This window comes from Mustelus asterias, chromosome 14, assembly GCF_964213995.1.
Source record: "Mustelus asterias chromosome 14, sMusAst1.hap1.1, whole genome shotgun sequence".
Classification (NCBI taxonomy): Eukaryota; Metazoa; Chordata; class Chondrichthyes; order Carcharhiniformes; family Triakidae; genus Mustelus; species Mustelus asterias.
The window spans coordinates 43,278,400-43,304,914 of record NC_135814.1 but is presented as its reverse complement, the minus strand read 5'-3'; the positions used below and the strand labels follow the sequence as shown (position 1 = coordinate 43,304,914).

Genomic DNA, 26,515 nt, shown 5'->3' with positions numbered 1-26,515 from the left:
TTGAAATCCATCACTAGCTTCCTTGCAGTTTACTGTAATCCCAAGTTTGGTGTCATTTGCAAATTTTGAAATTGTGGCCTGCACATCCAAGTCCAGGTGGTGAATATATAACAAAGAAAGCAGTGTCCTAGTACTGACAACTGGGGAACACCACCACCTTCCAGTCTCAAACACAACTGTTTACCTCTACTCTCTCTTTTCTGTCACTTGAACAACTTTGTATCCATGCTGTTACTGTTGCTTTTATTCCATGGCCTTTAATTTTACTTAGCAAGTCCATTATGTGGCATTTTATCAAGCACCTTTTAGAAATTCATATACACCATATCATTTCCCTCATCAACCATCTCTGTTATCTTAACAATCACAAAAGAACATTAACTAAACACAATTTGCTTTTGACAAATGCACACAGACTTTCCCTGACTAATCCACTGTTTCCAAGTGACTGTTAATTTTATCCCACATTAATGTCTATAAAAGCTTTTCCACCAGAGATTAAACTGACTGGTCTATAGTTGCTTGGTTTATCCTTACACCCTTTTTTGAAAGTATATGTTACATTTCCAATTTTCCAGTCTACCCTGTGCCCTAGGAGGAATGGAAGATTACAGCCATTATCTTTTTAATTTCCAACCTTCTTTCAGTATCCTTTGATGCATTCCATCCAGTCCTGGTGATTTAGTTTGCCCAGTCTTTCCAATACCAACCGCCTATCAATGAACCCATATTTCAACTACCTCCTTTTTCACCACAACTCTGGCAGCATCTTCATCCTTGGTAAAGTTAGATACAAAATATTCATCTAGTACCTTTGCTATACCCTCTGTATTGATCCTCTGTATTGATCCACTTTTTCACCCCTAACCAACCTCACCCCATCCCCACTTACTACCCATTTACTATATACATGTTTATGAAGATTTTTGGATTTTTTAACCTTAGCTGTCAACCAATCTGTGCACACCTCATGCTGAGATAAGTGATTTATAAGCTTTTGAAACTCAGTCAAGCATTCATAATGAGCTCAACTGTCTAAATAACCTTTTGTAATTCCAGACAATAGAGCTTATTAAAACTGAAAGAACAGGTTTTGTTTTTCTACTTTAGAACAGGTGGCCTGTCAGTCAAGAGTAGAGCAGGTGGTTGGATTTTTTCTAACTTAGCAATACGGATTTTTTTCTGTAGGTTAAAGAATTCTGGACATTTAAATATCTCAAATCTCTTCTGCATTTTTTAAAATATTGCTTCTTTGGGTCATTTTTCAAATTAAATGCAATATATAAAGGCATGTTTTCGATTATGTCCTATTCCTTCTTCAGTAACTTGAAAAGGATTCAATGGAAACATGCTACTTGCATTGGGCACAAGAAAAGCATATGGTGTGCGCTTAAATTGCAACATGTGAGAGGTGCTGAATTTCGGATGGGATGCTGAATCAGAGCCCTGTTTGTTTTTCGAGCTGGGTGTAAAAGATTCCATGGCACTATTTTGAAGAAGTCAGGAAGTTATTCCTAATATTTATCCTTCAATCAACAATACTAAAAACAGGCTACCTAGTCATTATCATTGTGGGAGCTTACTGTGCACAAAGTAGCTGCTGTGTTTCCTACATTACAACAATGATTGTGCTTCAAAATGAAAGCTGTAAAGTGCTTTGAGATATTCCAAGATCATGAAAGATGCTATATAAATGCAAGCCTTTCTTTCTTTTAAGCAATTAATATTACATTACCAGAGTGCTACTGATGAATGAAGTACCAGCAGCAAGTTCTTTTCAGACTTTATAACAGGATCGTCGATTACTCCATTGATAAAAGCAAGGCATTCATCAAATGGCCTTAGTGCGTAACCTGTAATCAAAATTGTATTGTTGGTCAGCGGTACAATCATAAACACCATAGCTTCCAACAGCAGCGGGTTGCCACTCCATAGTGACTTACCTGCATTTGAAATGGAAAGCGCCTGTCTAGCCTGACTTGCCTGATTCGGACTGGGTGAGACTGAAGAAACAACATGCGATGAACTGCAAAAGATGTGACGTGTAGGATATGTCCCCTTTTTAAGGCACTAGCTGCCATAAAGCAGGTGAATTTAAAGGTCTCATTGCAAGGGAGATGGTAAGTTTCTATGGTAAGTGAATGGGATGTGGGGGTGGGAGTTTGGACATTGCTGGTGGGGGATCCAGCTCTGTGGGGGGGGGGACTCTGGTCATCAATGGGGTATTGCAGGGTCCTGACATCGGATGGGGTTTCTGGATATTGTGGGGGCAGCGGGTGAGAAGTTGGAACATCGGGGGGTATGGGGGATTCGGACATCATAGGTGTTCAGGCCAGGGTGTGGGGCCAGGGTGGGGAAGTGTCAGGTTTGGGGGGGTGGTGTTCGGGTCGGGGGCTCATGATCATGAGATTGGGTCAGGAGGATGGTTGGGTCGGGGGATGTCGTTTGGGTTGGGCAGGTTAGGGGAGTGTCGTTGGGTTGGGGAGATTTCATTCAGGTTGGGGGGGGCAGATCGTTAGGCATGTTGGGGTTGTGGGGGATTCTGGGGATGGTAAGGTCAGGGGGGTTTAGAGTTCGGGTCGGGGGGGTAGGTTGAGAAGGGTGTCACCATGTTGGGGGATTGGGTCGGGGATGTTAATCAGGTCGGAGGGATCAGGTTGTGAGGGGGGTCAGGTCGGGGAGGTCACCAGTCGGATCAGGTGGTGTTGTTCAGAGGGGGATTGTTATTTGAAAACACGATTGAATATTTTTGAAAAATCCTTAAAAGGGCCAATCAATTTTTACACATGGAGAGATTGAATATAGAAGGAAGGAGGTAATGATAAGTCCACATTTTTGATATTGTGTGTAGTTTTGGATCTGTGAAACTGGTGTCATACATATTCACTAGTATGACACAAAAGATCAGAGGATACAGATATGATGCCAAACTAAAGATAGAATTAGATAAGCACTTGGAGGGGACACAAAAAATTAAAAGGGCACAAAAGAGAAGTTGGGAAATGGAATTAGGCTAGATCGCTCTGGTTTGTCACAGACACATAGGCAAATGTTTAACTCCTAAGGGGAGGTTTCTTTGGCAGTAGGCAGAAGGATTAAAGCCTTGAAAAGTGTGACTGGGTCAGGCACGCAATCCTGCCCACTTTTGGGTTAACCCTCGAACTCCCACAGAACTGTTAGGTAAGTAATTAAAATATTCGAAGAGGCAATTAACTGAGAATTTGTTGCTGTATTCTGGCTTTAATAGCCAGCGCATGGGTTTCCTGGGCTGTGTGTAACTTTGTGTTCGCTGTTGGCCTCTTGGGGTTTGTGGAAGAACTCCCGCAGCCTCATTCGCCTGATGAATTCCTCTGTGTCTGCTGCGAGACTGATGGGGTCTATTTTGGTGGTGGGGCAAAAGTTGAGCCCTCGGCTGAGAACTTCGATTTCATCTGGCTGAAGTGTGTAGTCCGATAAGTTGACAATGGACTTTCCTGCAGTGGTACTGTTTTCTACTGTGGTACCGGGGGAGGCTTGGTTGCTGCTGGTGGTGATGCCGAGTTTCTCAAGTTTCCTGTTCTTGGTGTGCATGTAGATGGTGTAGTTCCTTTGTCTCGTCTGCTTGGCAGAGTTTCGCACCTGGTCTGCGTCCTGAGCCCAAGTTGAGAATATGGATTCGATCTTGGTTTCCAGACTGCGGCATTTGCTGTAGAGCTGGTGTATGAGGTGTTTGAAGAGGGTGAGAGAGGTGCGACGGCAAAGTCTCTCAGCGTAGTCTGTGTTAAAGGTTGACCTGAGTGGGTTCGTGATCCGTAGTCCTTTCGGTATCTTGTCTGCTTTCTTGCATGTTTGTAGAAACTTGATGTCTGTGTCGATATGCGCGATCTTCTTGGAGATCCTCTCCACTTGGAGCCGGCAGTTTGCGGCGTCGATGGTAGTCATGATGTGGAGATGCCAGCGTTGGACTGGGGTAAGCACAGTAAGAAGTCTCACAACACCAGGTTAAAGTCCAACAGGTTTATTTGGTAGCAAATACCATAAGCTTTCGGAGCACAGCTCCTTCCTGTGTGTAACTTGCCAGGGCTAACCAGGGCACAGTGGGAAGCACTTCAGAGAACGTGACCAGCTGAGAAGCCTTCAAAGGGTCAAATCCTGATTGAGTGAGAGGCCAGTGCTCACAACACTTCTTCCGAGAGGCTAAAGTTTCCTTTATTTTTCTGTAGTTGCTGTACCCTCAGGAATTAATATACAATTCAGCCATTCCAACCACTACTGTGTCCCATTAACTAGAATCTCTTTTCTTTGACAGAGATAATGTGTCATCCCATCAGTCCTTTCTGATTGATCAGGAAACCTGAAATTGTTTCCAAATAAACTGTGGGATGCTAATCCCATAGTACAGTGCTTCCTAAACCTTTTTTTGCTCTGACTCCATTTTAATGCTGTAGACTTGGGTGCGACCCCAGAGTGAAAACTGGGGCGTGCGGGATATTAGTTAAGTGTGGTGGGGGTTCAAACAGCAAGAATACAGGCACCAAAAACAACTAAGACACCTACCATTTTGTAGGCTCAATTGCTGTCAACAATTGTGCCTCAGAGCTCATTGAATTAGACCACACGCACAGGTAAAAAATATTACAAACATTTCAAGAGGCCTCACAGCCGATCCCAGGACTGCCAATTCTGAGTCTCTGCAACATGGCCACCTTTGCTGCCTCAGAGCTCACGACCCCAATTGCTCTTCCCATGACCCACAGTTTGGGGACCCCTGCCGTAGTGTGTGTTAAAGAACCACGACAAAGCTCACTGGCAGAAAACGTGGGATCCTGGCGAGCTACTGGTTTCTCCCAATGGACAAAGTAATCTTCTCTGCTGGTGTTTCTAAGATTCCATTAAATAATTAAAGTATTTTATTTGTAAACCATCTCAGTCCTAATGTTTTTATGCAAATAGAATGAGAAATAGAAGCAGAAATACTAAAATAAGCAGACAGAAATTTTAAAAATCCTAAAAAAATGTCATCCATTCTGAAAATAATTACCTTCTTGAAGAGAAAAATCGAGACAAGCTGTATAGAATGTTGCCTGACCAAGTATATTGTGTCGTGAGACTGAAAAGTCCTTCATATATGTCATTAGGTCAACATAATCGCCAAGTCTACAAAATAGAAGGTGTTTTATGATAATCTTGTAATGTTTATTGCTTGCAAAATATTTTATCTTTGCACATATAATGAATCTCTATATAAAAAAGAATTGCCAAATATAGGGAGCTGATCGAGAATAGTGGTTATGTTATTGGACAGAGAACAAGAGTTCAAATCCCACCACAGTAGCTAAACAGTTTGAATTCAGTTAGTTAAATAAATTTGGATTGAAAAGTTAGTAATATTGATCACAATTGTCAGATTGATGTAAAAACCCATCTGGTTCAATGGTGCTCCTTTAGGGTAGCAAGTATTATCTTTATGCAAACACAGGCCTGCAGCAATGTGGTTGACTTTGAACTGCCCTCTGAAATGGTCTAGCAAACTATTCAGCAGAACCAAAGTCGCAACTCCACAGGATACCTTCCATTTTGTTGTGTGGCAATACCACCAAGCTAAATGGGATCATTTCAGAATAGATCTGGCAGCTCAAAACTGGGTACCGATGAGATACTGTGGCCCATCAGCAATAGAGTTATACTCCACCATAATTTGCAACCTTATATTCCTGCATATCTCTCTCTACCATTATCATTAGAACCAGGGAGCAATACTGCTTCAATAAAGTGGAAGAGTAGCACTTCAGTCAATTTGATTCACTCCATGGGCTACCAATAAAGGGTAGAGTGCAGTGATACAGCAAAGGCTATGAACCTGACAAGATCCTGACTGTAGTGTTGAAAACTTTTGCTCCGGAACTAGCCGCATCTCCAGCAAATGTTCCAGTAGCAACTACCCAACAATGTGGGAAATTGCTCAGTTATCTCCTGTCCACAAAAGGCAGGACAAATTCAATGGGGACAATTTGAGGAGTCTTTCTTCATATAAGAAAAGAAGATGGAGCTTTGGTCTTTTGCCTATCACACTTTTCTCTCTTTGTCAGGAGCTGTATTCTTCTTTAAGGAGAATGTGAAAGAACTAGCTGTGGTTATGATGAGGCAGACTAAAATTCAGCTATATGTATGCAGCTCAGATGGCTTATGACAAGCACATAGAGTAAGCAATTATATTCCATGCTTATTCTGCAACTCTCCTAGGTACCAGCAGTTTTCTTTCACAGTCTAGCTTCATCAGAAGCACATGCTGCATTTTATTTGTGAAACTTGGTGCAGCCTGACATCTAGCAGATCTCAAGAAGCAGCAGAAACATGTTGATTCTGCTGTCAAACCAGTTTTGGATCTGGTGACCTAGTTACACTGGAGAAACAGTACACTACTCCCGGAGACTAAGTAGTGGGCTTAAAATCAGTGGTGTTCCAAAAACTGGGAGTTTTCAACAAATACAATAATTAGACTGAACCCAGAAAACTACTCCAGAGTCAGACCAGTTTTCATTGGGCTGTTGCAATTTGCGTACTACCAGATAGAGGATGCAGACCACAGAATTATGTACATCACATACATCACACAATAATAACTACAATTAGTTCAACCAGTGGAGAGCTGGAGATAATTTCTATGGGTCTTACACATAGATCTCCATGTCATTAAAAAAAACAGCATCCTCTTTCTCTTTCTGAACTACTTATGCTCTGGGAGGTAATGAGAATTAGTTTTGAAAATAATAGGATTCAAATGTGCAATGGTTACATCTTACATTTCTGTGATTACATTTCTAATTTGCTACAGAAGTGTTAATCTATTTTAAACGTGATGATTCAACATCTCTTTGGGAATAAAAAAAATACAGACCTATCAAGTAACTTACCTGCCAGTAAGTAGCAAGGCTTTGGTCAGAAAAGGAATGATCAAAACGTCAATGTTGGGTTTATTTATTAGTCCAGCAATTTTATGAGCAAGGCGTCCTTAAAGTCCAGAAGAATAAATTAGATTTAGAGAGAGTCGAGATAATAAACAATGAAATGATAGTTTTCTGTATTATTTGCATTGAAGATAACAATAACAGGACGTACCATACTCAATCGATTCAGCAAGTCGTCCACTGCAAAGCTTCAGTTCTGAAAGTGCACATACTAAATGACCAATCATTTGTAATCCCTCCTGATTCTTGGTAAGAACAAGACACTTCCGCAGAGCTAACCTTTCCATTTTTGCACTCTTCTCTTTTAGACCAACAAAATGATAACAACGGAAAGAATCAATGTAGGCAGAAATTATCTATGGAGTACAAAATAAAGCAAAAATAGATTATCAGGAAAGTAAGCCAAAAGTTTCCTGCCAAGTTGTGCTTCTTTATTTTTAGACTAATTCACCTGAAATCTGCATAACTGACAAAGAGGATTATGTCATTTTAAGCACAGATCTATCAGCTTCTGCGATATTTGGTGCTAGTTTTAAAACATTGCTCAAGAAGCAGGCTGCATTTACAAAACTGTCCAGGATCAATTAATCACCAGGGATTTTCTGGCCATGCTCACCCCAAGACCAGAAAATCCCACCCAAGGCCAACAGGCTTTTGCATGGTCCTGTCCCACCCGCTACAATTCCCATGGCAGGCAGGACGGGAAAATTCCGCCCTCTCCTGGGAATTTCCACCAGTTGAGTTTGTTTACAGGTCTTTGAGGAGGCTCTCCAATTAAGTTGACTCTTTTGGGTATAAGGACACGAACAGGAATTCTTTAAAAACTGCTAAATGTGTTAACTCCTATAGTCTACAGGATTTTAAAATTAGGCTGGTCAGAGATAATGGATTGACACTATGTTTAAAAATGCTTATATTTTGTGATGAGACAATTTTCAGTTGTCTTAATCAAACCTCATGATTATCACTTTTAAAAATATGAAGTAAAACTTTATTTGAAAATACTGTAAATCCCACTGATGTATGGCAGATTTTGAATTTTGTGATTTGCAGATGAATTTGAGTGGAAATCTAAGGGAAAAGGTACTTTTCAAAGTGGGTTTCAGTGGAGCTACAGTTGACAACTTTGGCCAAAGCAGAGATGCATTTGTGATAAATCCATTTTCAGCTGTATTAACCAAAATAAACTCAGTTACTGTTCTAAAAAAGATCAAAGAATATCTCATAAAGAAGACTTTATATGTTTTAATGCAAACCAGTTGTGGAAGTTCCTGGCAGGTATTATGTTCAACAGTTTTTTTTCTATTTATTCATTAATCGTATGTGGACATTGCTGGCTCGGCCAGCATTCATTGTCCACCCCTAGGCCTAAATATTTAGGATGGTGGGAACACATCCCTGACAACTCCAGCAGCCCCAACATCATATCATGCTCTAACGAATGTCGATTAGCAAAAGGCTATACTTCTGCTCTCACTTGGGAGGAATCATAGAATCCCTACAGTGAGGAAGGAGGCCATTTGGCCCATCAAGCCTGTACCAACAACAATCCCACCCAGGCCCTATTCCCCTGAACTCCATATTTTTACCCCACTAATCCCAAACACTAAGGAGCAATTTATCATGGCCAATCCACCTAACCTGCACATCTTTGGAACGTGGGAGGAAACCGGAGCACTTGGAGGAAACCCACACAGACACAGGGAGAACGAGCAAACTCCACACAGTTACCTCAGGCTGGAATTGAACCCATGTCCTTGGCACTGTGAGGTAGCAGTGCCAACCACTGTGCCACCATGCTGCCCAAGAAGTTCTGCCTTGACGAGCTGCTGGACAATCAGATTGGCTGACAGCTCTCCAGTCCCTCCAGTTACAGCGCTGCAGTGGCCAGAAAATTCAATGCAGGCAGCTGCCTGGAGCTTAGTTCCAGAACTGGGAAGACATGTAAGTGGCAGGGAAGGTAGGGAACATCCGGGGGGTGAGGGGGAGATTGGGGTTTTGGAGGATAGGCCAGGGTGGGAAGCTGGTCCAGAGGTCACTGGGCCTTAAAGGGAGAGCACCCCAGTTAGAAGGGTCCTTTTGATCCCTTCCCACCCGAGGTTTAACTTTGTTTTTTTTCTCATCTTCCTAACCTGAACTCTCATAAATCTGCTAGCCTAATAATTGTGGGAAAAGGCACTTATTGGCTTTAATTGGGACAAGGATGGGTTTCCCATCTGAGGCCTTTCCTACCCCATCATAAAATTGCAACCAGGTTGAGGCAGATGGGAATCCGGAAGGAATCCTGTCCATATAATCGTGCAATTTCACACTCCCCAATCCCCCCCATGCTCTCCTCCCTATCCACCCCCCACCCCTGAGTGTAAATTTCTGGCCCTAATTACAATTGAGAAGTTGGCGGTGACTTACCTGCTTGAACCACCATAGTCTGTATGGAAGGGAGTTCTTGAGTGTTGGTGGAGCTGGACTCATCCAGGCAACTATTCCATCACACTCCTGACTTGTGCCTTGTGAAATATAGGCTTTGGGGAGTCAAGAGGTGAGTTACTCGCCTCAGAATTCCCAGCCTCTGATCTGTTCTTGTAGCCACAATATTTATATGGCAGGTCTAATTCAGTTTCTGGTCATTAGTAACCCTCAGGATCATAGCATCACCTATTGTGCAGAAGGAGATCATTCAGCCCATCATGTCTGCACTAACTCTCTAACAGAGCATCTTACCCAGCCCCCCCCCCGCACTATCTCCGTAACCTCCAAATTTACCCCACTAATCCCCCTAACCTACACACCTTGGGGATACTAAGGGACAATTTAGCATGGGCAATCCACCTAATCTGCAAATCTTTGGAACATGGGAGGAAACTGGAGCACCCAGAGGAAACGCACGCAGACACAGGGAGAACATGCAAACTTTACACAGACAGTCACCCAAGGCCAGAATCAAATCCGGGACTCTGGCGCTGTGAGGCAGCAGTGCTAACCACGGTGCCTCTGTGGATGTTGATAGTGGGGGATTCAGCGAAGGGAATATCATTGAATGTCAACGAGAAATAGTTAAATTCTGTCTTGTTGGAGATGGTCACTGTCTGGTACTTGTGTGGTGTATATGTTACTTGCTACTTATCAGCCCGAGCGTGAATGTTGTCCAGGTCTTTCTGCATATGGACAAGGCTGCCTGAGTATCTGAAGAATGTGAATGGAGCCAGATATTGTGTCATCATCAGTGAACTCCCTAGTTCTGATCTAATGATCTGAAGATGATTGGGCCGAGGACACTAGCTTGAAGGACACCTGCAGCAATATCCTGGAACTAGGATGATCCAACAACTACAACCATTTTCCTTTGTGTTAGATATGACCCCAACCAGAGGAGAGTTTTCCCCTGATTCCCATTGACTTCAGTTTTGCTAGAACTTCTTAATGCCATACTTGGTCAAATATTGCCTTGATATTGAGTAGTTACTCTCACCTCACTCCATCAGTTCGGCTCCTTTGCCCATGTTTAGACCAAGGCTGTAATAAGGTCAAGAGCTAATGGCCCTACTGCAACACAGACTGAGCATCAGTGAGCATGTTATGGCTGAGTAAATAAATACCACTTGATAGACTGACAATGACCCCTTGCATCAGTTGAAGATGATTTGATAATTGGCTAAATGATTCAGCATTATCTTTTGCCCTGTACTGGGCTGTCATCATTGAGGATGGGGATATTTGTGGAACCTCATCATCTTCTTAATTATTTAATTGTTCACCACCATTCATGACTGAATGTCTCAGGACTGCAGAGCTTAGATCTATTCCATTGGTTGTAAGATCACTTAGCTGTGGTTCTCACATTCTGGTTCTGGTTGTTTGACATGCAAATAGTCCTGCACTGTAGCTTCATCACACCACATTTGTAGGCATGCCTGGTGCTGTTCCAAGGTTGATCCTATGATTTGAAGGAAATGGCAGAGTAGGGGATGTGCAAGGCCATGAAGTTACAGATTGTAATTGAACACAATTCTGCTGCTGCTGATGGCCAACATCACCTCCTGGATGCCCAGTTTGAGTTGCCAAATTTGTTTGAAATCTATCCTAGTTAGCAAGGTGGTAGTGCCACACAACACAAAGGATCGCATCTTCAATTTGAAGATGGGACTTTGTCTCCACAGGGACTGTGCAGTGGTCATTCCTAATAATACTGTCATGGACAGGTGCATTTGTAGCAGGTAGATTGGTGAAAACAAGGTTTTTCCCTTTTGCTGGTCCCATCACAACCTGACACAGATCCTGTCTAGCAGCCATGTCCTCTTTGGCTTTGCCAAGTTGTCAGTTGTGATGCTATCAAGCTGCTCTTAACGATGATCATTGAAAGTCCTCATCCAGATTACATTCTCTTGCCTCACCATCCTCAGTGTTTCTCCCATGTGGTGTTTGATACGGAGGAATATTGATTCATCAGCTGATGGGGCGGCGGGTGCGGGGGAGGGGATGGCGCTGGTGGATGTGGTAGTGGTAATCAGCAGGAGGTTGCTTGTCCGTATCTGAGTTGATGCCATGAGACTTCATGGGATCTAGAGTCAATGCTGAGGATTCCCAGGGCTACCTCCTCCCAACAGTAGGCCACTGTGCCACCATCTCTAGCGGGTCAGTCCTGTTAGTGAAACAGGGCCTACCCAGGGATGCTGATGGTGGTGTCTGCAGTACTGATTCTGTCAGTATGACTATGTCAGGCTGTTCCTGCATAATCTGTGAGCCAGCTCTCCCAATTTGATATAAGCTTGATGTTAGTAAGGAGGATTTTGTAGGGTGGACATTGCTGAGTTTGCCAATGTTGTTTCTTTCCCATTTTACTTCAAATGAATAGGTAATGATGTCAGCAAGTAAATCTTACTCCAACAACCATTAACCGCTGCTCTGTTTCCTGTCACTTAACTAATTTTGTATTCAAGTTGTTACTGTCCCTTTTATTCCATGATATTCAAATAAGTTTGAGCAGAAATGAGAAAAAAAAACACTTTTCAGAATGGGCACAATTTTGGGTGAAATTTGTGATCTTTCGCTGATTGTACCTCATGGATGTTCGACTGCATTATCACTAAAGTAAATTTACAAAAGAAGCATATGCGAAATTGTATGCTCAGAGATCAATCTGGTGCACGATCACGTGCAATAAGTCAGCTGGGCTGAGAATCAACATTGGTGCTTGCAAAGTACAAATATGTGGGTACTTAACTCTGAGGATCAGATTTTAGGGTAGGATCGATTTCCACCAGGCTTATGTCCCATTTTCATTTTGATAGAATGTCTTGTCTGATGAGAGGGGCCATTTCTTCCACCACCTTTCAGCAGCATACACATGCAACTTAAATGGGTGACATAGATCATCAGGTGTCCAGTCATTTCCATTCTTATGAGATATCATTTCTGCTATCATAACTTACAAATATATTAACAAGGCATAACTTTGTCAAGAGCAGAACTCTTGAGTGAAAGTGATTATTTATAGGGACTCGCTACTATAGAATCATAGAATGGTTACAGAAGAAAGCCAATTGGCCCACCATTTCTGTGCTGATTCTCTGAAGGACCAATTCTTTCAGTGCCATTCTCCTGCCTGCTCCCTGTAGTCCTGACAATGCTCATTTTGGAAAATAATCCAATTTCCTCTTGAACATCTTGAATGAAACTGTGTCCACCACACTGTCAAGTGATTTTAACCATTTAATACTTAAGTATTTTTTCCTCTTGTCACCATTGCTTCTTTTGCCAATTACCTTAAATCTATGCTGTCTGGTTCTTGATCTTTTCATCAATGGAAACAATTTGTCCCTATCTACTTTGTCCAGATCCTTCATTATTTTGAACACCTGTATCAATGCTCCTCTCAACCATCTCTCCAAGGCGAATCAATCTTCTGGAAATTCGATTACGAGAAGTCACACAGATTACTGAGAATCATCTCTTACAAAACATCGACCTCAACTAAAAGCATCAACTCACCTAAGAAACTGTAGACCTGCCAGTAGAGACACTGAGGCAACTTTGAAACCATATTGTTCTTTTCATCATCTGTATCTAATCTTTGCATGAGTGATAATGTATATGAGGTGAGTAAGTAAGACGTTGCATTTTTAAAACTCCGAGACAAATGTGGAATAATAAATCAGCTTCACTACTTTAAAACTCACAAAAAGCTTGTTGCTAGAATTATTTCAATTGGAACAATCACTCTGAGGGTAAGGTAATACACACACCTCACATACAACTTGCAGAGATCTTGGACAGTTAGAAAATACATACATTTTTCTATAACACTCTGCTCCTGCGTCCTAATAGATTTTACCCTTTGTTTTGTACTGTCTTTCCATGTTTCAACCAAAACCCATTGAATCCCTACAGTGCAGAAAGTGGTCATCCGGCCCATTGAATCTGCACCAACTCTCTCAAAGAGCATTTTACCCAGTTCTACACCCTGCCCTATCCCCATAACCCTATGCATTTACCATGGCTAATTTGCCTAACTTACACATCTTTGGACACTAAAGGACAATTTAGTATGGCCAATCCACCTAGCGTGAACATCTTTGGACTGCGGGAGGAAATCAGAGCACCCAGAGGAAACCCATAGACACGGGGGGAACGTGCAAACTCCACACTGACAGTCACCCAAGGCCAGACCGAACCCATGCCCCTGGCGCTGTGAAGCAGCAAAAGTTTATTTATTAGTCACAAGTCGGCTTACATTAACACTGCAATGAAGTTACTGTGAAAATCTCCCAGTCGCCACATTCCGGCGCCTGTTCGGGTACACTGAGGGAGAATTTAGCATGGCCAATGCATGTAACCAGCACATCTTTGGACTGTGGGAGGAAACTGAAGCATCCAGAGGAAATCCACGCAGACACAGGGAGAACATGCATCCTAATCACGGTGCCACATTTCCAGCCCAAATGAATCATTTCACACTTCTCTGCATTAAATTGTATCCACCCATTCCATCAACCTATGTTCTTTTGAATTCTATACTATCCTCCTCACAGTTCACAATGTTCTGTTCTGTATCATTCACAAATTTTGAAACTAAGGTCTAGGTCATTAATACATATCAGAAAAAGCAGGGGTTCTAACACTGACCCCTGCAGAACTCAACTATAAACCTTCCTCTAGTCCAAAAACCAACCATTAGCCACTGTTTCCAATCCAAGTTGTTACTGTTCCTTTCATTCCATGAACTCTAATTTAGCTCATAAGTCTGTTGTGTGGCACTTTATCAAATGCCTTTGGAAGTCTGTGTACATTACATCGACAATATTACCTTCGTGAACCTTCTCTGTTAAATTATCAAAACACTCAAATCAGTTAGTTAAATATGATTTGCCCTTAACAAACACTGCTGGCTTTCCTTAATTAATGCACATTTGCCCAAGTGACTATTATTTTTTTCCCAAATTATCATTTCTATAAATTTCCCTTCCACTGAGGTTAAAACGATTGGCCTGATGTTTACTGGGCTTATATTTGCACACTTTTTTGAATAAGGGCGCAACATTTGTAATTCTGCAGGCCTTTGGCATCACTCCTGAGTCTAAGGAAGATTGGAAATTTATGGCCAGTTATCAGCGCCTCCATAATTTCCATTTTTGCTCCCCTCAGTTTCTGTGGATGCATTTCATCTGGCCCTTGTACCTTATCAACATTAAGTACAGGTAGCAATTCAATACCCCCTCCTTATCAATTTAAACAATTTCTGGTATCTGATCTATTTCCTCTTTCACCATGACCTGTGTAGCATCTTGTTACTTGATGAAGGCAGATGTATTTAATACCTCAGCCATCACCTCTGCCGCCATGCAGAAATGCCCTTTTGGAATCCCTAATCAATTACATTACTTCTTTTGCACCCCTTTACTATTTTTATGCCTATAGATGACTCTTGGATTCCCTTTTACATTCGCGGTTAGTCTCTTCTCATACTCCATCTTTGCCTCTCTTATTATATTTCAATTCTCCTCTGAACCTTCTAGTTCTCAGTTGTATGTATTAGGACAAATGTTGTCTATATTAGGCAAACTATTTAAACTGCAGTTAAAACTTGCAAGTGATTGAGAGCTAAATTCAATCGTTCAAAAAATAGGAACCATGATGCGCAATAAACCTACACCCTTTAACTATAATGCACGCAGCAGGCTATCCTTTTGACGTTTGCTATTTTAAATGATTTCAGCATACAGTCAGTACTGACTGCTGCTAATTAGTTGGACGTCTGAGCAAGGGGCCAATATCATAAATGTCTTAAAGCTAGCCTGCACTTCCTAAAATGGAAGTGGGTTGAGCCCATAGAATCAACGTGATAGAAACAGGCCATTTGGCCCAACCAAAGCAGGAACTCATTATAATCTGAAGTGTATTGCCTGAAATGGTGGTGGAGGAAGATACAAATATCGCTTTCAAAAGAGAATTGGATAAGTACCTGAAGGAAATAAGAAATTGCTGGGATATGAGGAAAGGGTAGATTGTGGAACTAGCAAAATTGCTCGTGCAAAGAGCCAGTACAGACATGATAGGCCAAAAGGCCTCTTCCTATGCTGTAACCATTCTATATTTATATTTGGCTATCACTAATTTGCATCAATCTGGGCTCATTCTTGGAACTCATTCTTAAACTCCACTGTATCCTCATATGCTTTGCACTGTTGCAAGCCTCACACCCACACCTCACAGAAGAGATACGTTCCAATCAGAAAGAAAAATTCCAATGGGAAGACCCACCATCTGTGGTTAAGTAAAAAATTTAAAGTAATATCAAACGTAAAGAAAAAGCATATCATTGCACAAAGGTAGGTCACAGGTCAGAGGATTGGGCAGAATATAAAGAAAAGAATAACTAAAAGATTGGTATGAAAGGAAAAATTTGAGTATGAGAGAAAGCTGGCTAGAAATATAAAGACGGAAAGTAGGAGTTTCTGTAATTATTCCAAAAAGAAAAGAGTTCACAAAGCGAGCGATGGTCCTGCAGAAAGTGAGTATGGGGAAGTAATACTAATGGAAAATAAGGAGATGGCTGATGAACTGAACAGCTATTTTGCATCAGAGGAGACACTTAACATCCCAGAAATAGCTGTGAATCAGGAAATGGAAGAGAAGGAGAAACTCAGGAAAACTACAATCCCCAGGGAGGAGGTACTGAGCAAATCATTGGAGCTGTGGGATGACAATCTCCGGGTCCAGATGAGCCATTATTAAAGATATTATGGCAGGATACTTGGAAAAATTCAAAGCATTCAGACAGAGTCAATGTGGTTCTGTGAAAGGGAAATCATGTTCAACCAATTGGAGTTCTTTGAAGTAGTAGCATTTGCTGTGGATAAAGGGGGACAGGTGGAGCTACAGTACTTAGATTTTCAGAAGGCATTTGATAAGCTGCCACATCAAAGGTTATTGTGAAATATAAGTTCATGATGTAGGAGGTAACATATTGGCATGGATAGGAGATTGGTTATCCAACAGAAACACAGTAGGCATAAATGGATCATTTTCTGGTTGGCAAGATGAAATGAGCGGTGTCTCATAGGGATCAGTTCTGGGGCCTTGACCTTTTACCTCTCCTTGACATCGGTTCTTCCTCTACCCACTATACAGTCAGGGTGACTGTGACGATTTCTCCCAGAATGCTCCTCGGTGAAGTCTCTCCGCCACCTCTGCTAGATGTTCTTCTCCTATTTGTCTCTGGAGGGGTTCTTGCTCTACCCAATATACAGTCAGGGTGACTGCAACGACTTCTCCTCAGCATGAAGCACAAAACATTGGGTATGCAGGTACAGCACGTAATTAGGAATGCCATTAAAATGTTATTGTTTACTGCAAGTGGAATTGAATATAAAAGGAGGGACAGTATGCTTCAATTATATAGGGTATTGGTGAGGCCGCACCTGGCGTATTGTGTACAGTATCCCACCCCCCCCCCCCCCCCCAGCCCCGGCAGGCAACCCTTCAGCCTGCTCTGATCTCCAGCTCCCCCCAAAACAGATTCACTCCCCCCAGCAATCCCGACCTCCCCCCCTCCATCATCCCGCCCCAATTGCTGGCCTCCATCCTGTCCCCATCAATCCCCATGCAGACTAATAAATCTCACAACACCCATATAGAGTGGCAGCAGGACACTTCACACCACTGATTGCCCCAAAACCCTGTCCCCACCTGGCCTCACCCCCAGGCCCCACCCCCTTCGCACTGCCCGATGCCCGGTGGGCAGTGCCAAGGGTGCCCCCTGGGCATGGGCACTTTGCCTTTTGGGCAGTGCCGGGGACACAGGCTGGCACTGCCAGGGTGCCCATGCCCAGGGGGCACCAACCCCCTCCCCCCCGTCATCCTACCCCCTGGGGGGCCCTGATTGCCCCCCTTTACTCCAGCGGGGCAGGCTGCTAGTTCCCCGAAATTGGTTTCCCCGAAAGCCGGTTTTCAGAGCGAATCAGATGGCACCAGAAATCCGGCGCTGGGAGATGCGCGCACAGCAGGAGCATAAGAACATAAGAACTAGGAGCAGGAGTAGGCCATCTGGCCCCCCGAGCCTGCTCCGTCATTCAATAAGATCATGGCTGATCTTTTTGTGGACTCAGTTCCACTTACCCGCCTGCTCACCATAATCCTTAATTCCTTTACTGTTCAAAAATGTATCTATCCTTGCCTTAAAAACATTCAATGAGGTAGCCTCAACTGCTTCACTCGGCAGGGAATTCCACAGATTCACAACCCTTTGTGTGAAGAAGTTCCTCCTCAACTCAGTCCGAAATCTGCTCCCCCTTATTTTGAGGCCATGCCCCCTAGTTCTCCTTTCACCCGCCAGTGGAAACAACTTCCCTGCTTCTATCTTATCTATTCTCTTCATAATCTTATATGTTTCCATAAGATCTCTCCTCATTCTTCTGAATTCCAATGAGTATAGCCACAGTCTCTCCTCATAAGCCAACCCTCTCAAATCCAGAATCAACCTAGTGAATCTCCTCTGCACCCCCTCCAGTGCCAGTATATCCTTTCTCAAGTAAGGAAACCAAAACTGTACATAGTACTCCAGGTGTGGCCTCACCAGCACCTTATACAGCTGCAACATAACCTTGCTGTTTTTAAACTCCATCCCTCTAGCAATGAAGGACAAAATTCCATTTGCCTTCTTAATTACCTGCTGCACCTACAAACCAACTCCTTGTGACTCTTGCATAAGGACACTCAGGTCCCTTTGCACAGCAGCATGCTGCAATTTTTTACCATTTAAATAATGGTCCATTTTGCTGTTATTTCTTCCAAAATGGATGACCTCACATTCACCAACATTGTACTCCATCTACCAGACCCTCGCCCACTCAATTAGACTATCTATATCTCTTTGCACACTTTCAGCATCCTCTGCACACTTTGCTCTGCCACTCATCTTAGTGTCATCTGCGAATTTCGACACATTACACTTGGTCCCCAACTCCAAATCATCTATGTAAATCATAAACAATTGTGGTCCCAACGCTGATCCCTAAGGCACACCACTAGTCACTGATTGCCAACCAGAAAAACATCCATTTATCCCCACTCTTTGCTTTCTATTATTTAACCAATCCTCTATCCATGCTAATACATTACCCGTAACACTGTGCACCTTTATCTTATGGTGGAGGAGGGAGGCGGGTCAGATGTATCTCTGGTGAGGGGGGCAGGGGTGAGAAACTGAGTTAATGTTTCAGATGAAAGATCATGGACTTGAATCACTCCGGGAGGAGGGATTCGTTCCTCCGGTGGGGAGGAGGGATCGTCCGCAAAGTGGCAGCGGCCACCCCTGCCCCCCCCCACCAGAGATCCATCCGCCCCCCCCCCCCCCCCCCCCCCCGACCACCAGTGAGCGATCGGGCCTCCCCCCCACCACCAGACAACGATCCGCGCTCTCGCCCCCCCCCCCCCCCCCCCAGAGACACATCTGACCCGCCTTCTCCCCCCCCCCCCCCCCCCAAGAGGACAATCTGACCTGCCTCCTCCTCCTCCTACCCCCCCCCCCAGAGGATGCTCTGACCCACCTCCCTCCCCCCACCCCCCCCCCCCCCCCCCCCTCCCAGAGAATGATCTGGGTCAGAGAGACGTTGCAGGCTCTCACCCTGCTCTTCGGAAGCTGCAGCGTCGCCTTTGGATTTTTATTTAGCAGATCGCTAAAAGCGCGGATCCGGAACGGAACAGAAGAAGGTAAAGTGGGAATTGATGGTAGAGTTGGGTGGGCAGGTAATTAAATCAATTTAAATGCATGCTAATGCATTTAAATCGTCGGGCCGCCCGATTCGGGCGCGGAACGGATTCGCGCCACTCGCGGGTGTTGGTAAAGTCGCGATTTGCGCGGACGCGGGTGCAGATTGCGATGAAGGCCTCACACCCGACTTTACCACGATTTCGCGCCCGAAAACGGGCACAAATCGTTGGTAAAATCGGGCCCATTATCTGCCTCTATGAGACTCATAACAGTGATCACATACTGAAGATGATCAGGCGTAATATCTATCTGCATGTTTTACTTTTCTCTATATTGTCAAAACAAACCTTAAATTCATTGTTGGAGATTTCAGCTGTGTTCACTTCCAGTAATATTGTGAACTTTGCAGGTAATTTGCACGTATATTTCTGAAGGCAATATATTTGCCATAAGAATGACAGGCATCGAATCTGTTGATGAACGTCAGGAGATATTTCACTTCTGAAATATAAAAATGTCTGGTAAATAGAGGCAGATTCATACATTAATTATGATTTTTTTTTTGCAAAGCAATTGCTAATTCATTAATTTTGCAGGTGATATTGTCCACTCTAATAAGGTTAACAGTAAAAGAAGGATGTAATTAACAATGTTACTTCCTTGATTGGGTGCTCCCAGTGGTGCAAAGTGCAGCACTTTGGAAATTACATACCCCGAAAGTCTGATTTTCATTCTGTATAAATGACTAAATGATAATTCAGACACTAAACCAGCAATTCTCTGTCCAGCTTAGGTTAGCACCATTTAAAGTTTATTTATTTATTAGTCACAAGTAAGGCTTACACTGCAATGAAGTTATTGTGAAATCCCTCTAACCCTAACTCTAATGCATTTCTCACTAGAAGAGCTTAATCAGTTAATTATGCCTTCATTTTAATTCAGCCAATTTGAAATTTTACATTATTTAGAGAAATTAAATGGATGATAACAATAAAGTTGGTTATTTTGCAGTTCTCAATAAAATTAGGTTAGCTAGATTTGCAGGAACCATTTCAGATAGACATGCACTTACACGATGCAGGAAAAAAGGGCTTTGGCTGCCTAGCAGATTGTCTGTTTTTCTTGTGTTATTTTCATACATGGCACAGTGGCACAGTGGTTAGCACTGCTGCCTCACAGAGCTAGGGACCTGGGTTCAATTTCGGCCTCAGGTGACTGTCTGTGTGGAGTTTGCACACTCTCCCCCTGTGTCTGCATGGGTTTTCTCTGGGTGCTCCGGTTTCCTCCTACACTCCAAATATATGCGCATTAGGTTGATTGGCAATGCTAAATTGTCCCTTAGTGTCAGGGGGATTAGCAGGGTAAATACATGGGGTTATGGAGATAGGGCCTGGGTGGCTTTGTTGTCGGTGCAGGCTCGATGGGCCGAATGACCTCCGTCTGTACTGTCTATCTCCTTATGTTGCCACTCTTAAAATCTATACTGTAATGTATTTAAGTTACTCTTTCCTGTCAATTTATTTTGCTTTATTTTTCAATTCTGCTTTTCTCTGCCATTCTTTTTCCTGCCTATTTCCTCCCCCATCAATTCCTAAAACATATGTTGACTCTGTAGGTGGGACAGTTCAAAGGAGGCTGGGTTCCTTGCTTGTGGCTGTTCTTTGTGAGGGAAGTCAGACATTTCTCTGGAGGTTTTTCAATCTGATGATGCCAACTTGGTAAAAGATTATGGTAAAGTCTGCTGCACATGACGGGAAATAAGGAGCCCCCTGAATGTCAATTCCTGAGTTTTCACAGAATATTCTCCGTAAGATGCATAACAGCCAAGTTGGATCCTGCCGTCAATTGATGCACATACACTTCCCCCCAGGAATCGTTCACTAATTATTGGAGCAGGAAGTCTGGCAAATTGACACGAAAGAGCAAATCCTAGTTCAGGGGGAAAGGTGGGGGGACGGGGGTGGGTAAAGATGTCTGCTGTATGATGGCAGAGGAGGAGAGGGAGTGAGGGGCAGGGGAGGGATGGAGGAAGCCTCTTCTGCCTGCTTCCTTTCATCAACCTGGATGTAATTTGGGAATGATCTGAGATTATGATAAAGAATCCCATCACTTGAGCCTAATAGATTCACAGGACCTATATCTGCTATTGGGTCTAATGAAGGCCTCAAAGGGAAAAGACAAGTGACAGTCAGTCCAGATGGATTAATGGTCTCTGGGACAAGGGATTGCTGGTCTAATTGCTCTTCACTTTTTACAATCTTTGTAACTTCTCACCCAAGGAAAGTCAACCCCTCTGACATTGCAATACTTCATCACATCACTCAGGTACCAGCGCTGTTAGTTATGCTTGGGTCTTTGGAGTGGAATTGTGAATCCACAATCTTCTCTCTTAGAAACAAGAGTTTGCTACTAGTATGTAAAGTAAATGTTTTCTTCCAGTTGTCAGCCCAGGATGAGGGTGGAATTTTCTCATCCTGCCCACCAGGGGAATTGTAGTGGGTGGGACACGGACCATGCAAAGGTCCATTGACCTTGGGCGGGATTTTCTGGTCTTGGGCTGAACGCGGCCAGAAAATCCCAGCCCTGTTTTCCAAGTGTACCGTTGGCCTGCATGGGCTGCTTCACTATTGAAGTTTATTTCGACAATCTGAGTTCCCAAGTGTGATAAACAGTTTATATGTGATTGCTGTGTGATAGTAACAGATCACATTATTTGATCTACTAGAGGAATTTATGATATAGTCGCCATTATTTCCTCAGAGAATCTCAGGAAGTAATTGATTAGATTCCAGAGAGGAGGTTTGCAAATTGGACACATCCAGGAATGCACATTCCTATTTGTGGCTTTGGACCAGAAAATAAATTTCCAAGAAGATAAAAACATTTGAATTAGTCAAACTAAAGAACGGAATATGCCAAATAGGCCAGAAGAATATTATTAAATTGGAAAGAGTGCAGAAAAGATTTACTAGGATGCTACTGGGACTTGATGGTTTGAGTTATGAGGAGAGGCTGGATAGGGTGGGGCTGAGGGGTGATCTTATAGAGGACTATAAAATAATGAGGGGCATAGATCAGGTAGATAGTCAACATCTTTTCCCAAAGGTAGGGGAGTCTAAAACCAGAGGGCATAGTTTTAAGGTGAGAGGGGAGATAAATAAAAGGGTCCAAAGGGGCATTTTTTTCTCACAGAGGGTGGTGAGTGTCTGGACGAGCTGCTGGAGGTAGTAGTAGAGGCGGGTACAATTTTGTCTTTTAAAAAGCATTTGGACAGTTACATGGGCAAGATAGGTATAGAGGGATATGGGCCAAATACAGGCAATTGGGACTAGTTTAGTGGTAACAAAAAGGGCGGCATGGACCAGTTGGGCCGAGGGGCCTGTTTCCAAGCTGTAAACCTGGATGAGTCTATGGCTGGTATTTTATGAACTCGCTTGGGGGAGGCTCGTAAAATTCTGCCCGGGATTCCGTTCTGTGAGGCTCGCGGCAGGCGAGGTGGGAAAATTCTGGCCAATGACTCTATGAGGCCACCTGTGGGGTGGCAGTTGATTTATCATCACTTCTGGTAGTATTGAAGAAAATATCTTAAACTTACCTTGTTTCTACTGGGAGCAGTTTAAAATTGAGGAGGGAGGGAAAGGTTAATTGACTCTCCCTATTGTAATCATATTGCGCTGTTTACATTCAAAAAATGGGTAGAAGTTAGAAATTTGATTTAGCCCACTGTATTGAAGAAAAATTGCCACTGGCATGAAAATCAGGCCCTGGAGCCTGACTTCATTATAAAATGTAAAGATAACAATAGTACAAGTCAAGTCAATTTTCATTTAAATAATGCATTGAAATAATTCATACTCAGTACTGCCTGTTAACTCTTCTTTTTCACGATGCCTCTTAGAATTTTTGTAGTTTTCGATTCCATATGCAACTAATTGTGACAGAACGAAGCTTGGGAATTTTTTGTTCAGCCATGTTAAGCTTTTCTTAAACAGAACCTCCGCTTCGAGAAGGTGGCCTATGCTGAGCTGCACCTGTGATGGAATAAACACAACTTGTTAAGTAAAAAATAATTGGATCAGAGAACATGAGAGCTAAGTTATTACTTTACTTGAGGACATCCTAAGTGGTTAATCATAGTTGGCCAGAACATGCACTGTTTATAAAATTCTAGGATAAATACTACGCAAAATACTGCGGATGCTGGAATTTGAAACAAAAACAGAAAATGCTGGAAAATCTCAGCAGGTCTGACAGCATCTGTGAGGAGAGAATAGAGCCAACGTTTTGAGTCTAGATGGCCCTTCATCAGTGCTTCTATCATGTGATGCAAAGTTAATAGATGTATGAAAGATTATGAGATTATCTGGGAGATGGGCAGGTAATTAGGAATGCAGGTGAGTTGGAGGCCAATGGAAGTCGGAGTCAGACTGATCCTGGCTTCGGCACTCCTCATCAACCTGAAGAAAAGATGATGTCTGTGTGACCTGTAGCTTCATAATTTTGTGTTTAAATCATGGGAGTGGCGAGGTTTATTGAGCACAGTGGGCAAACAAGCACAGAGAAATAGGGATGAGAACTGGTGAACACTCAGTGGAGTCGAGGGAATGATGGTATTTGGTACTTTCTGAAAACCGGGTGGTACGGTGGCACAGTGGTTAGCACTGCTGCCTCACAGTGCCAGCACTGGGCTCGATTCCCGGCTTGGGTCTGTGTGGAGTTTGCACGTTCTCCCCGTGTCTGCGTGGGTTTCCTCTGGGCACTCTAGTTTTCTCCCACAGCCTGAAAGACGTGTCGGTTAGGTGCGTTGACCCGAACAGGTGCCAGAATGTGGGGACTAGGGGAATTTCACAGTAACTTCATTGCAGTGTTAATGTAAGCCTTACTTGTGACTAATAAATAAACTCTTGAGGAGTATGACCACCAGGGGTCGCTGAGTTTGGCGCCCTCACCCACATGCGATTCATGGGGGCAGCCATGTTGGTCGACACTGACCACGAACGACCAGCAGGGGTCCTCCTCATCGACTTCAGCTGCCTGCAGTGGCGCTCATGAACCAACGGTGGCATCGATCATCCTGGACCAGGCCAAGCCTCATAGACTTGACAAATCTATGATGAATATCCAGGTAAATAACCACGTGATTTATTGTCTGTTTGACAGCGGGAGCACTGCGAGCTTTATCCACCCAGACACTGTGAAGCGGTGTGGACTCCAGATTCAACCTGCCAAACAGACAATCTCTATGGCATCAAGGTCCCGGTCTGTTGCCGTGCTAGGGAGTTGCGTGGTAACCTTGAAAGCACAAGGCACAGTTTACGAGCGCTTCAAGCTCCTTGTGTTGCCGTATCTTTGCGCGCCAATACTTCTCGGACTAAACTTCATGGTCCACTTGAGGAGTGTAATCCTACAGTACAGTGGGCCACTCCCTTCACTGGCAGTGGGAAAACAGCAGCAGCCTCCAAGTTGCCCAGCCTGCAGCCTCTCGACGCTGAAGATCACCACACCCTCCTTGTTTCAGAATCTTGTGCCAGGCTGCAAGCCCATCGCGACTAAAAGTAGGCGTTACAGCACTGAGGATCGGATCTTCATTAGATCTGAGGTTTAGCGGCTCCTCAAAGAAAGGATCATACAACCCAGTGTTAGTCCGTGGAGAGCACAGGTCGTGGTGGTCAAGAGCGGGAACAAACCTCAGATGGTCATTGACGACAGTCAGACCATTAACCGATATACGCAGCTGGATGCGTATCCCCTCCCGCGCATATTTGATATGGTCAACCAGATTGCACAGTACCGGGTGTTCTCCACCATAGACCTCAGGTCTGCCTACCACCAACTCCCCTTTCACCCAGAGGACCGACAATACACGGCTTTTGAGGCGGATGGTCGCTTGTATCACTTTCTCAGGGTTCCCTTTGGTGTCACCAATGGGGTCTCGGTCTTCCAGCGTGCTATGGACCGAATGGTGGACCAGAACGGGCTGCGGGCTACCTTCCCGTACCTGGATAATGTCACCATCTGCGGCCATGACCAGCAGGACCACGACACAAACCTCCTGAACTTCTTACACACTGCATCTCGCCTGAACTTGACCTACAACAGGGAGAAGTGTGTGTTTCGTACGCGCCGTTTAGCTATCCTAGGATACGTGGTGGAAAACGGGGTCATTGGCCCTGATCCAGACCGTATGCGCCCCCTTTCTGAACTTCCCTTACCTACTAGTGCCAAAGCACTGAGAAGATGCTTAGGCTTCTTCTCTTATTATGCGCAGTGGGTTCCCAACTACGTGGACAAAGCCCGTCCGCTCATTAAGTCCACGACTTTTCCCTTAACGCCACAGGCCCGATTGGCCTTCGATAAATTGAAAGCCGACATCGCGAAAGCTACGATGCACGCTGTAGACGAGTCCATCCCCTTTCAGGTGGAAAGCGATGCATCTGATTTCGCCCTGGCCGCCACACTTAACCAGGCGGGCAGGCCCGTCGCATTTTTTTCCCGCACCCTCCAAGGCCCCGAAATTCGGCATTCAGCGGTGGAAAAGGAGGCCCAGGTCATTGTGGAGGCCGTCAGGCACTGGCGCCATTACTTGGCAGGAAAACGGTTCACCCTGATCACGGACCAGCGGTCCGTGGCGTTCATGTTTAACAACACGCAGAGGGGCAAGATCAAGAATGACAAGATCTTGCGGTGGAGAATTGAACTCTCCACCTATAACTACGATATCATGTATCGTCCAGGGAAACTCAATGAGCCCTCGGATGCCCTCTCGCATGGAACATGCGCTAGTATACAGGAGGACCGTTTGCACGCCCTCCATAATGACCTGTGCCATCCTGGGGTCACTCGGCTCTACCACTTTGTAAAAGCCCGCAACCTGCCTTACTCGGTGGAGGACGTCAGGTCGGTAACAAGGAGCTGTCGGGTTTGCGCGGAATGCAAACCGCACTTTTACCGACCTGACCGGGCACATTTAGTCAAGGCCACTCGTCCCTTCGAGAGACTGAGTGTTGATTTTAAGGGCCCCCTTCCCTCAACAGATCGGAATGTGTACTTCCTCAATATCATTGATGAGTACTCTCGGTTCCCTTTTGTTGTTGCCTGCTCTGATACATCCGCTGCCGCGGTGATCAAGGCATTCCGTGATCTTTTTACCCTGTTTGGGTACCCCAGCTACATCCATAGCGACAGGGGCTTGTCGTTCATGAGCGATGACTTGAGGCAATTCCTGCTCTCATACGGGATTGCCTCTAGTAGGACCACGAGTTACAACCCTAGGGGTAATGGACAGGTGGAACGCGAGAATGCTACAGTCTGGAAGGCTGTCTTACTGGCGTTGAAGTCAAAAAGTCTTCCAGTCTCCCGT

At 44.1% G+C, this 26,515-nt stretch overlaps 1 protein-coding gene across 1 annotated transcript in view; it reads right to left on the bottom strand.

Annotated features, from left to right (window-relative positions):
• The window catches only part of LOC144503390 (adenylate cyclase type 10-like), a 159,077-nt gene that overhangs the window by 19,253 nt on the left and 113,309 nt on the right, over positions 1-26,515 (bottom strand). Inside the window, exons 27-33 of the mRNA XM_078227701.1 lie at positions 23,011-23,186; positions 19,503-19,656; positions 7,099-7,303; positions 6,894-6,990; positions 4,787-4,860; positions 1,944-2,003; positions 1,736-1,853 (exon numbers count right to left, since the gene is read on the bottom strand). Coding sequence (XP_078083827.1) covers positions 1,736-1,853; positions 1,944-2,003; positions 4,787-4,860; positions 6,894-6,990; positions 7,099-7,303; positions 19,503-19,656; positions 23,011-23,186 — 884 coding nt within the window. The remainder of the gene's footprint in view (positions 1-1,735; positions 1,854-1,943; positions 2,004-4,786; positions 4,861-6,893; positions 6,991-7,098; positions 7,304-19,502; positions 19,657-23,010; positions 23,187-26,515) is intronic.